Source organism: Typopeltis vanoorti, chromosome 15 (assembly GCF_054136105.1).
Source record: "Typopeltis vanoorti isolate ZY-2024b chromosome 15, IOZ_Tvanoo_1.0, whole genome shotgun sequence".
NCBI lineage: Eukaryota > Metazoa > Arthropoda > Arachnida > Uropygi > Thelyphonidae > Typopeltis > Typopeltis vanoorti.
The window spans coordinates 44,026,178-44,039,010 of NC_143563.1; the positions used below are offsets into that span (position 1 = coordinate 44,026,178).

General features: G+C 35.8%; 1 protein-coding gene across 2 annotated transcripts in view; it reads left to right on the forward strand.

Annotated features, from left to right (window-relative positions):
* The window catches only part of LOC150098717 (uncharacterized), a 58,033-nt gene extending 45,570 nt beyond the window's left edge, over positions 1 to 12,463 (forward strand). For both annotated transcript variants that reach the window (XM_090404816.1, XM_090404817.1), the window contains exon 3: positions 9,738 to 12,463. In XM_090404816.1, the coding sequence (XP_090260942.1) occupies positions 9,738 to 12,152 (2,415 nt within the window). In that variant the 3' untranslated portion in view covers positions 12,153 to 12,463. The remainder of the gene's footprint in view (positions 1 to 9,737) is intronic.
* Positions 12,464 to 12,833: the final 370 nt, after the last annotated feature.

Consider the following 12,833-nt stretch of genomic DNA (forward strand, 5'->3'; position numbering starts at 1 on the left):
GAGCATCTTGAATAGCTTTCCTCCTGGCAACTTATTATATGCTTTGTAAGATCTACAAAACTCAAATACAGAACCTTGTTATGTTCCCATGATTTCTCAACTATTTCTCTTAAAGTGAAAATTTGATCCTGACAACCTCTATTTGGCCTGATCCAGCTTGTTCTTTTTTCATGCTTCTCCTCTACAATTTTTCTTAGCTGTTTTTCAAGAATACTTGCATAAATCTTACCAGGAACACTTAGTAGAGAAATTCCTCTATAATTCTCATTCAGCTTTATTATGAATTATAATAATTCAGCTGAAGTAAGCAGTGCAGCTGCTGTAAAATTTTTATACCTCCACATTTTAGCATTTCTGTTTGAACATCATCTACTTCAGCTGCCTTTCCACATATCAGGTTTGTGATAGCTTTTCTACTTTAGGTAGAGATATATATTCCATTTCCATTCCTGTTGAGTGTTTTCTACCACCTTGCTGTCACTGCTAGTTAACTTCATTTAGCAATCTTTCAAAGTAATTACTCCATACTTCAAGAATATCTTTATCTTCAGTTTTCATATCCCCTTTCTTCTTCTTCTTCTTCATGTAGCTTCCTCAGTAAGAGGGTTCAGCACCGTTTTCTTCCAGTTCTCTCTGTTGGTGGCTTTCCTTTTTTGTTTCTGCATAGCCATGTGATCTTATATCTTCAAGCCATGTCCTTTGTTTTTTGCCTCTTGATCCTTTTCCCATAATTTTTCCTTCTAAAACTGTTAATATCCTCTGTCCTGCTGAACCTCTCAGTACATGTCCTGCCAATCTCATCTTTCTCTGGATCATTTCCTGTAATAAAGATCTCTGTGTTCTCATTCTCTGTAGGACATCTGTATTTGTCACATGTTCTGTCCATGGGCTTTTCAGAGCTCTCCTATAGCACTACATTTCAAAGGCCATTATCTATTGCCTTAATCTCTTCTTGAATATCCAGGTCTCACTTCCATATGTGAAAATTGGCCACACTAATGTTCTTTTCATTCTTTTCTTTGTCTCGATACTCACAGAACTTCTGAGCAGATCTTTATTTTTCCAGCATCTTTAGCTATGGCTGTTCTTATTTTTATTTCTTTATCTTGCTTTATCATCTCTAATTCATTTTACAGTACTCTTTGCTCCATTTCTGAGCTTTTTTAAGTCTCCAGAATATTTTACCACCTTCTGATATTTATTTTTTATGGTCTTGCCAAAGTCTTCTCATGAATTTTGTTTAGCTAATTTTATACAGTGCTTTGCTTCCTTACATTTTTCTGTGTATTCTCTAAAATCACAAGCAGACTTACTTGCCAGAAATTTTGATCTGTTTTCTTAACTTCCTGAGTCCATCATGGAGTTCTGGTTTTTCTATCCTTGCAGACAATCTCACCACAAGCCTCTCTGGCTGAATCAATCAATGTTTTCTTCAGGGGTTGTCACTGAATTTTCAAGGTTTGGTTCCTGTTCTCAAACTCTTTCATGTTTTTCTTGAATAATGTTTGTGTATTTTAGTCTGCAGTTCACATCTGAGAGCTAATCAACTCTTATTTGCTTTAAAACTTTCTTACATGTGCTTCTTTTCAATATGAAATTCAATTTTATCCTGCTCAAGACTACCATAGTCAGTGAGATTTTTCTTATTCCTTACATCTTTTCTCCATGAGAATTTGGCCCATTTTTATGTTAGAACATGGGTGTTAGTAATACCTAGTCAATTCCTGAGCAGAACTCTAGCAGGTACTTACTATTATTACTAGCTTTGCTCTTTTCCCCAAAATTTTCCCTGACTGCCTAGTTGGCTGAGTGGTCAGCGTATCCATTCTGCCATGGACATGGATGTTTGCGATTGTCTGTGAAAGTACTACTACCGGCGGTGAGCAGTAGATGGCATTAGTATAGTTGCAGTTTGTTGTAGTTGGTGGAGACAGAGAGTTGTGGAGTGGGTGCTCTCCCTTGATGAGTCTTTCCTGACCTAGTTGACCGAGTGATTAGCATATCCGCTTCCCAGGCAAAAGGCTGTGGATTTGAATCCCGCTGTGGGTATGGATTGTTGGTATAGTTGGTGGATTGAGTGGCGGAGATGGAGAGTTGTAGAGTAGGTGCCCTCCCTCAATGAGTCTTTGGAGGTGTCATGTAATAATAATAATAATAATAATATTCTTATATATCTGATAATCATTTCCTACTGTGCTCTTTAGACATCCATCAAGGACCAACTTTTCCTTTTTCGTTGTGTCAGCTGCCTTCTCTAATGCCTTGAAAAATTCCTTCACTTCTTCCTTAGTAGAACCTTCTGTGGGACCATAAGCACAAATAAGTCTCATTGTCCAGTTCTCCATTTTGATATTAGCCCACATCACTCTACTTGATATTGCCTGCCATTCAAGAAGATTATCCTCATATTGTGTTTAAATTTATAGCTACTCCTTCTTTTCCCTGCACTGGCCTGGTTGGCCGAGAAGTTAGCATATCCACTCTCCAGTCAAGAGGCTGTGGGTTCGAATCCCAACAAGAGTATGGATGTTTGTGATTGTCCTACTAACCATATGTACTGCTGTGACCTGTGTCCTGGCACAGTATGACTTTTGATGTCTTTGCTCCATAAAAAAAAATTAAAATAAAATCCAATCTTTTGCTTGAATGTAACATCTTGTATTTGTTGCTTAGAAAGATCTCACCTGTTTTTGTCTTCTTTGTTTCCATATCATATATTATGTCAATCCGGTACTTATCCTGCTCTTCTACTAGTTCCATTTTTTTTTTCCATTGATGCTTCTTATATTGATGGTGCAAATCTTGATCTCTGCTGATGTTGAGTTGAAGTTTGTTTCAGTAGCTGACTTTTCGCTGTTCACCCTGGTTTCCTGATGAAAACAATGGGGAGAGGAAGCCTTGTTTAACTGGGCAACACCCCAGCCAGCATGAAATTCCATGTTGTGCCATCATTTTGAGTTATGATTTAAGCCAGTATGAATACAATTATATACAATGTTGGCTATATCCCAAATTGCGAGCCTATCCTTTTTCATTCTGTATCCAGGTAGATACTCAACAGGGTGCACCATGAGAAGGTGAGGATTGGACATCAGGTCAAAAGCCATGTGGAGGTCTCCTACCAGTTATCCAGCCTTGAACCTTAAGCACCCTTTTGTTTCTAGAATTCTAAGAATAAATCATGTCAGGGTAAAATGAATATGCAATCTTATTAAGCAAGAGATTCTTAAGAAAAAGATGATGTGGAAGGAATATCATGTGCATGAGGATGATGTTCAGTTATGAAAATTATAAGGAGCAGGCTGAAAGAGTTATTACTATTGTACAAAGATCTGAGTCAAAGTATTAATAGAAACTAGCTCTGCAAGCTAAAGACAACCAAAAGAATTCTGTTGTTATGTTGCAAGTAAAAAGAAGAAATAATGAATATGAAAGAATAGCTGTATTGAATGTGGATGGTAGGCATATTGTTGGAAGTTTTTTCACTTGGCCAAGGTCAAAACCAGTCTGGATAGTGACCTTCCCATTATGCATAGCATTATACATGTCTGCAAGGAGATGTGCTTTGCATTATGGGATACTAAGGCAAGTGATGTGAAGTCTTAGCTTCTTTATATGAGTTGCCCCAATCCTGAAAATACTTCAGGCACAAACTTTGTTTGCTTACACTTGGATAAAGGATTAAACCAAGTATATAATTTCTTGGTATCTTTAATTTATAATTTATGGTAGGCATATGCTAAATGCAGAAGAGATTATTCAACTAATGAATGCCTGTTTTGCAAAAAAAAAAAGATGCTGCCAACCTGGTATGCGACATTGAGCTCACTACCGCTTTACTAAATGAAGAAAGTCAAGTGTATGAGGAGAAAATAGTAGAGCCATTGTACAAACCAAATAAGAATTCAACCTAATAGACTCGATGGGATATCAGTACAGATGCTAAACGAGCATTCAGCTGAACTGACTATTTCTTTGACTGGGCTGTATAATATCAACCTCAGAATGGGGAAGATTCTGCCAGAGTGGAAAGAATGCATGATAATTCCATTGCACAAGGGTTGTGTAAAGACTGATGTGTCTAGTTATTGGTATCACTGGAGTGGTTAAGATTTTGGAAAAGTTAGTAAGAGCTAGCATGCAGAAATGGGTTAGCAGAGAAATCATACTTTGCAATGAATGGCATGGGTTTACTAAGGGAAAGTCCTGTTTGAGCAACTTACTCACACTTTATAATACTGTTCAGTTAGATGAAGGGACTGGTAATGATGATTTATGGTTTTAATGGCATCATATTGTGCCATATCAAAGATTATAGAAGTACACAAGGTAAGACAATCACCAACATCCATGTCTGCAGTGGGATTTGAACCCTCAACCTGTTGGTTGGAGAGCAGGTACACTAACCACTTCACCAACCAGGCTGGCGAAGGGATTGGATACATCATGATACTTTAGATGTTTGCTTAGGATTTTGATCATATACAGGGTGTTCGGGATAAATTTGACATATTTATAATTAATTATATTTTTCCGTAAGTTACATATATTAACACACACTTCTCTTCATTTAAAAGTTTGGACCCTTCTTCATTCATATACAAGATGTCAGAAAGGATGGATAGCTGGAACCCACCTGAATCATGGAAGAGAATAACTTGTATCATGATGATTCGTGCCCGCCATCAAAATAAGGATATTACGACTGCTGCCCAATGCTCCCTGAATACAGTAAAAACAATCAGGCATGAACTAGAGACTTGCAATGGTGACTACGAGGATGTAGCAAGAAGAAAGATCCCTAGCAGACGATCTGATTGCGTTCGTACAGCAGAATTCCTCGCAAATCTGCAGGAACAGGTGTTGAAGAACCCTGGCATTGGAATTCGGGCTTTGTTCGTGGAGTTGCTAACTGTAGTCAAGCCCTGGATAACAAGGGTAGCCATTGGTAGGCCGTATGTATGGCAGCAGGATTCGGCCCCTTGCCACACCTCTGGGAAAAGTCAAAAATGGTTGTCTGAAAATTTCTACGACTTCACCAGTCCAAATGTTTGGCCTCCAAACTCCCCAGACCTTAACCCCATGGATTATTTTGTATGGGGCGCAGTTGAAAAAGACACCAATCGCACTTCCAGTAATACAAAAGCCCAGTTAATGGATAAAATTAAAACAGTTTTTGCGGCCCTTCCCAGGGAGACTGTAGCATCAGCTTGTTCGAGGTTCCGAAGCAGAATTGAAGCTGTGATCGATGCTAATGGTGGTTATTTTGAGTAAATCTTGTTGATAGTATTGTAATTAACTCTGCCTGTAATGTTTTTTTGTCAATTCATTAAATTTAATAGATACAAAGAAGATTTTCTTTTTCCTTACGAAACTGTCAAATTTATCCCGAACACCCTGTATAGCATGGAAACTGTTGCTTAAATTGGAGAATATGGGATTGGATTACAAAATATTAGTGTGGATAAGAGGATGGCTGAGTGACATCAAAAAGTGGTGTGTGATGGATGTGAGTCTGCCAGGTTTGAGGTGACCAGTGGTGTACCACAGAGATCAGTTCTTATTTTGTTGTTATTCATTCTTTAAATTAATGACATTGGGAAGGATTTGACAGCTGATAATGCAAAGATAAGCAGGTAATCAGGGATATGACTGATAAGTAGTACTTGCAGAATGATTTGAATGTGCTGGAATTGTGGGCATGTAAAAATGGTGGTCATTTCAATGTTAGCACAAGTAAAGCAAATAACTTATGCTGTTTGGTGTAATGAGTTTGGTAAACTGATCAAGCTAGGGATCTTGGAATTTTAGCAGGTGGGAAGTTGAACTTCAAGAGTCATATAGCAAAGATTGCAAATACAACTCAGAGAATAATTGTAGTGCTAAAATGAAATTTTGCCTTTTACAAACCTTGACACAACCTCACTTGGACTGTTTGTGTTGTGAGTCTGATCTCATGGTTTCCTTGGTGATGCTGATATAGTAGAGAGAGAGAGCACAAAGGAGTGTGTTAAAGATGATATCATCATCAAATTCCTGCCATGTACCCACAAGGGGTGTACAGGATATGATAGTACTACATGAAAAAATTATATCATTACTAACTTCCTATCTACAATTTTCCTCCAAATCAGTCTGTTACTTGTTAAGACTCCAACATTATCAGATCTTCCATTTCTATCGTCTAAGGCACTTTGTACCGTATCAATCCACCTATATCTTGGTCTTCCTCTGGGTCATTTTCCTGCCAACCTGGCAGTGAACACTTGTTTTGCTAATCTTTCCTTGCCCATTCTATTTAGGTGACCATACCACATGAGATTAGCTCTGCTAATGCATTCGTGGATGCTGACAATGTCAAGTTCTTTCCTAATATCTTCATTTTCAATATGATATTGCCATTGATGCCATCTGTTCACACCTACCATCTTTCTCAGGACTCTCATATCTGCGGTCTCTAGTCTTTGGTCAAGTGTTTTACTTCTGACCCAGCTCTCAGATCCATAAGTTAAAACCGGTTTAAACACTGTCTTGTATACAGCTAATTTAGTGTTCCGACTAATTTCTCTCTTATTCCATATGAATTTATTCAGTTGACTTACCACCATACCAGCTTTGCTGATTCTGTTGTCTATTTCTATATTTAATTTACCATCTTCAGTAAAAATCATGCCTAAGTAGCTGAAATGTTTTACTTGTTGCACAGGTTCTCCGTTCACAACACAGTTGACATTTTCAATGATTCTGCCTATTTTCATTGTCTTTGTCTTTTTATTACTGACCTTCATACCATATCTTTACAACAGCTATTCAATTTAGTCAGAGAATCTTGCAGACTTCTAGCAGATTTATTTAGAAGTATAACATCATCTGCATAAAGCAAAGAGCTGACATTAACATCTCCAATTTTGATATCATGTTTAATACAACTTTCCTTCATAATGTGATCCATATAGATAATGTACATCCTTGTCTCACACCAGATTTAACATTAAACCATCTTCCTGTACTTCCTTCAATTCTAACTGCTGACTCACAACTCAAATAAAGACTAAGTATTGCTTGATATAATGCCCCGTTGACACCATATAAATGCAACGTATTGAACAGCTTCTCTCTTGACACCTTACCATATGCCTTTTCCAAATCGACAAAACTTAAATACCCATGCTTTCTCGACTATTTGTCGTAAAGTAAAGATCTGATCCTGACAGCCTCTGTTTGGCCTGAATCCAGCTTGTTCTTCACCAAGCTTTTTCTTCCACAATTCTTCTCAACCGTTTCTCAAGTATACTTGCATAGATCTTGCCAGGAACACTCAGTAGGGAAATACCTCTGTAATTCTCACATTAAGTTTTATTTCCCTTTTTATATATGGGTACTATGAGAGTTCTACTCCAATCATCGGGAATTCGTCCCTCTGTCCAGGCTTTCTGAACTATGCAGTGCAGCCGTTGTAAGACTCTTATACCGCCATACTTCAGCATTTCTGGTCGAATATCATCTACTCCAGCTGCCTTTCCACATTTCATGTGGAAAGTGATGGCTTTTTCTACTTCAAGTATGGATATGTATTCCTGCCTGCATGCCTCGTCAGTATTTTTTACAAATGTGCTGCCATCACTGCTTGTTTCATTTAGCAGTTTTTCAAAGTAATTACTCCATACTTCAAGGATATCTTTTTCTCCTGTTTTCATGTCACCTTTATCATCTCTAATTCCTTTTACAGCACTCTTTCCTCCATTCCTAAGCTTCTTCAACAACCTCCAGAATATTTTGCCACCTTCTTGATATTTATTTTCTATATTCTTGCCAAAGTCCTCCCATGACTTTTATTTAGCTAGTTTTACACAGTGTTTAGCATTCTTGCATTTGCCTCTATATTCTCTAAGAGCACAAGCTGACTTATTTGACAGGAACTTTTGATATGCTTTCTTCTTTTCCTTCACTGCCTCTTTAACTTCCTGTGTCCACCAGGGAGTTCTAATTTTTCTATCCTTGCAGACAACTTCACCACATGCCTCTTTGGCAGAATCAATCAATGTTTTCTTCAGAGTTTGCCACTGAATCTCCAAGGTTTGATTCCTGTTCTCAAACTTTTTCATTTTTTCTTCAATAATCTTTGTGTATTTTAGTCTACAGTTCACATCTGAGAGCTGCTCAACTTTTATTGTGTAAATAGAGATTGTGAAGGTAGATTGAGGATTTGTGTACTGCAGACACCAGCCAACATTGGGAGTGGTAATGTAATTGAGACTTAGAGACTTCTGAGAGAGCCAGACAAGATATCAGTAGATGGAATTTTTATTTTATGGGGTGGGGGTGCAGAAAGGACATGCATGAAAGTTGAGAATAAATGCAGTCATGAAGAGGATGAGAACCAAATCTTATAGAGTGGTATAATTAGAATTGAAGTGCCTTTGGATGTTGTGAGCATAGTGGTAATGAATTTATTTACATTCCATGCTTTATAATGTTCTATAATTATTAATTAATGTTTACCCTTAATTTGATGTTTGATTGTGCTGGATACTCAGCTCCCATAGGAATCGAGAGAAATTAAACTGCTGATGTGGCTGCTGGGTCAGCTCATGTTTTCTCCATGTACTGTTTGTCTGTCCCCTGTGCAAACTTATCTGCTCTATTATGAGAGCAGAGTTAACCAATCATTGGCAGTCATTCAGGAAGTACTAATAAATAAATTGCATGAAATCAAGCCTGAAATTAAGCTTTGACAGTCTATATAAAAATAAAAGATAGGAAGTTATCCTTGCTAGGCTCTGCATGGATCACAGGCTTTTTACCCATTCTTATCTGTTGAGGACATGACTTGCCTGTGTGAAACCATGTAGCACTCATCTTACCACATGTCATTGATGGAGTACATCAATGACATGTGGTAAGTACAGCACTTCACTTGCAAGAGGAATGCAGTTTTTACTACTCTATCTGGCTGAGCCAAAAATAACTAGCAGATCTCAGATTCTGAAAGATTACACAAAATCTTTAACTTTTGTGTAAGAATTAATTTACATAAAGAAATTTGATTATAAATGTATGCCATTGCTCATTTTTTTTAATATCATAGCATCTGTTTAATTATTTACTTATTTAGCTATTTATTTTTTATTACTTAGTGTACTGTGGCCTTTGTAATGGCACCATATGACCTTTGCTGTCTTTGTGTCATTAAACCACAAACCAAACAATCCTACTTCTCTTTCATTCTATTTGTTTTTCTCTGAAACAACTTTTCCTCATGAAGCATTCTCCATGCTGCTACCTGCAGCTGATCAGGAAAAAAAAACATTAAGGTTCCTTCTTGTTAAACCTCTACCCTACATACGGTATCAGTTTGCTATAGTTTCTGCAACCTCTCATATGTGGGACTGGTAAATATATATATATATATATTACATTTAGTATGGTAGGTGAAAAGAAGTTAAATAATCTGGTTCCCTTGCTTTGAGAGGCCAAATGTGGCTTTTTTTTTTTAACATGCCGCTTATGATAATACTTTGCTGGCAATCATGTCCCATTTCCAGCATTGTACATAACTACAATGATTTAATATACATTTCTTTGCCTTTATATTTGCTGTTATTATCTAATTTGTCAATAGTATGGAGTATCTGAGAAAAATTGAATTTTTGCAGCACCGGGTTTACACACACACACACACACACACACACACACAGAAATAATGTGGTAATAACTGTTTTATTTTTTACTTCTAGGCCCTTCATAGCAACACAGCTCTTTTCCATTGCAACCTATGTAATCGTGGATTTCGACAGAAGAACGTATTTCTTCACCACTTAAAACATCGTCATGAAGTGTCTACAGAGAATTTGGATCGCAGAAAGTGCCGTGCCCAAATGACAGATTCACAGAATTTATTAAGTAACTTACCCCCATTTGCAATGGCCACTACTGCAGCCATAACTCCATTGGAAAGGAATCTGGAAACTATATTACCTGGTCCAATGAGATCTCCAAGTGATGATAACGACAACCATACAGTTGTTATTCAGTTAGGTGATACAGGAAATCATTCTCAGGAAAGTGGAGATGATAATCAAACTTTTTCTGAATCTGCTGATAAAGGCATGTCAGATATTTTGAAACAAAAGATGCAACCTGATTCAAGTTGTATAGTTAAATGTGAGCCCCCATTTAGATGGATTTCTGAAAGGAGTCATTATAGTTTACATCCAGATCAATTTGTTGTTCCTCAGAGAATTTTTAATTATGAGTGTGGTTTTTGCTTAAAGTTGTTTGTGACAAATGAAGAGTATAATCAACACATAGCAGAAGAACATGGAAATATAGAAATTGTCAGTCGTAAGAAACCTCCAAGAACAGGAGAAAAAATAACTACTACATCCTTAAGTAGTCAGAATGTCAGTGACACGGTTATCACCTCTTCAACATACTCAGGCAATCCACAAACAACAGCAGATGGTATAAATAATCGGTCATCTGGAAAATTGTCAGAAATAACTTTTACATGCATTCCTTGTCAAGTAGATTTTGGCACAGAAGAAGAATTTGAATGTCATGTGAAAACTCATGTGCAAAGTGTACTCTTGAGTGATTCAGAATCACTGGAGACAGAGCCATGTCAAGAAATAACACCATATTTAGGATCTCAAGATGTAATAAAAAATTTAGGACAGAATGCTGATTCCAGTGGGTTGCAAAATGTGGATGACTGGCAGACTCCTGAAACTGATGAAGGTACAAATGTAGAGGATAACGTGTCTTTGATTGACAGCAGTATTTCCATAATGGAGTCTGGTAATGTAAGTACATCTCCATCAGATGCTTCAAAAAATACTTGTTATACATTAATGAAAGATAGCAGTATGTGGCCAACTACCAAACCTCAGGAGAGCAACCAGATGTTGTCTGCAGTTTCAAAGATAAAGGGGAAACTTTGGAAACCCAGTCTTATGTCTTCAGTAACCTCATCACCACAAAATTCTAGAAATGCATTTCTGTCTTTATGCTCTAATAAGAAGACCTGTAGTAATAAATTGTTAAGCAAATATAAAGATGTTGCACATTATTCAAAAAAATTGAAGACAAGAAATTCATTTAAAAAACCTTATGTGATTCATCTGTTTTTATGTCCATTTTGTGGAAAATTTTGCTCCAGTGCAAAGGCTTTAAGAAGGCATGCAGATATACATTTGCAGTCTTTTGTGATGAAAGATTTCCACAATAAGTTGACTAATAAAAATTCTGCTGTTAGTTTAAAATCACACTCAAAAGAAAATATTAAAATGAAAAGTGAAAATTTCAGAAATAGAAGCATACAGTATCAAAATATGTATCATTTACAGAGTTCACAAGATATAAATGAAAATTCATGTAATACAACAGAGTTTATTTTACCAAGCACTGAAAAGGAAAGGCAGCAAAATATTTTGTATACAGAGCACAAGAGTGGTTTAAAAACTACAGTTGATCTTTCAGTTCAGGAAGGCAGGTTGCCAGAGTATTCTGAAAATTGCACATTTATTAATGTTTCTAAACAGGCAGAAATGAAAGTCACTGGAAATTATATCTCATCTAATGAAAGTAACAATGGCTTTATTCCATATAATTTTAATTCTTCACTATCAAGAAAATTTGAATGCCAAAAGTGTAACAAGACTTTTACAAAAAAGATACTTTATCATTATCATCTTCAAATGCATCTTAATGTGAAAGTATTTAGTTGTTTTACATGTAAAAGGAGATATTCCAGTAAAAAACTGCTTTTGCATCATACCCGGTTAAGTCACATGAAGCATTATAAATGTCCAACTTGCTTGCATACATTTCAATATCGAATTATCTTTGAGCATCATGTCAAATCATGTGCTAAGGAAAAGAACCATTTGAATAATTATTTTAAAGAAGGTATGTGTGTTCCTCTAATTGATGTGAAGAACTGTGTACTAAACAAATCCCAGGGTATTATTGGAATCATTCCAATTAAAAGTAATAGAGAAGATGAATTTTTTGGTTCTCCAGTTGGGATTCCAATCATCACAATCAAGCAACTTTCAAACAGAACAGTATTTCAAGAGCTTCCACTTGTTGGGAGTATGACACTTAACGGAAAGCTAGATAGCAACACTAATGTTTTAGATAATACATAAGTATGCTATGCCATGTGTAAATATGTCTCAGGTATGATATTTTATAACTAATCTTGCCTAACAGATGTCATTTTTATATATTTTTTTTATACACTTTATTTTCTTTTTTGCACCAGCCACAAACTTCACCTTTTTTTTTTTTTTTTTTTTTCTCTTTTTTGCATATTTTTTTATTTCTTATACATGGTTACAAAATATAGTATTAATAAGCCTTGGCTGTTTTAATGGTTTATTTGTACATCTTCAGAAATGTATTATGTAGAAAATGTAAATTAAAATATTTTGTTTTAGATAACAAAAGAACACGTTTGTGATAGAATTAGTTTTCAAATAATAGCAAAATAAAAATAAAAAAAATTATTTTAGTTTGTAGAAATTGTTACTTGACTCAGTAATTTGTGTATCTTATAATATAGAAATTGTATTTCTAGGTATTTTTATAGTTTTGTTTTATATGAAAAGTTATTGAGTATTAAATACATTATAAACTATCCTTTTCATTGTGAAATTCGTTTAAATTTACACTTTGCATCATATAAATTTTTATAATTAATGTTTATGATTTATTTAAGTAATGGATATACAACTGCAAAATTCAAAAATGAACTACATAACATTCCACATTTTCTCATTTCATTCTCATAATGAAGCAAATTGGATTCTAGAGAATATAGTTGCATT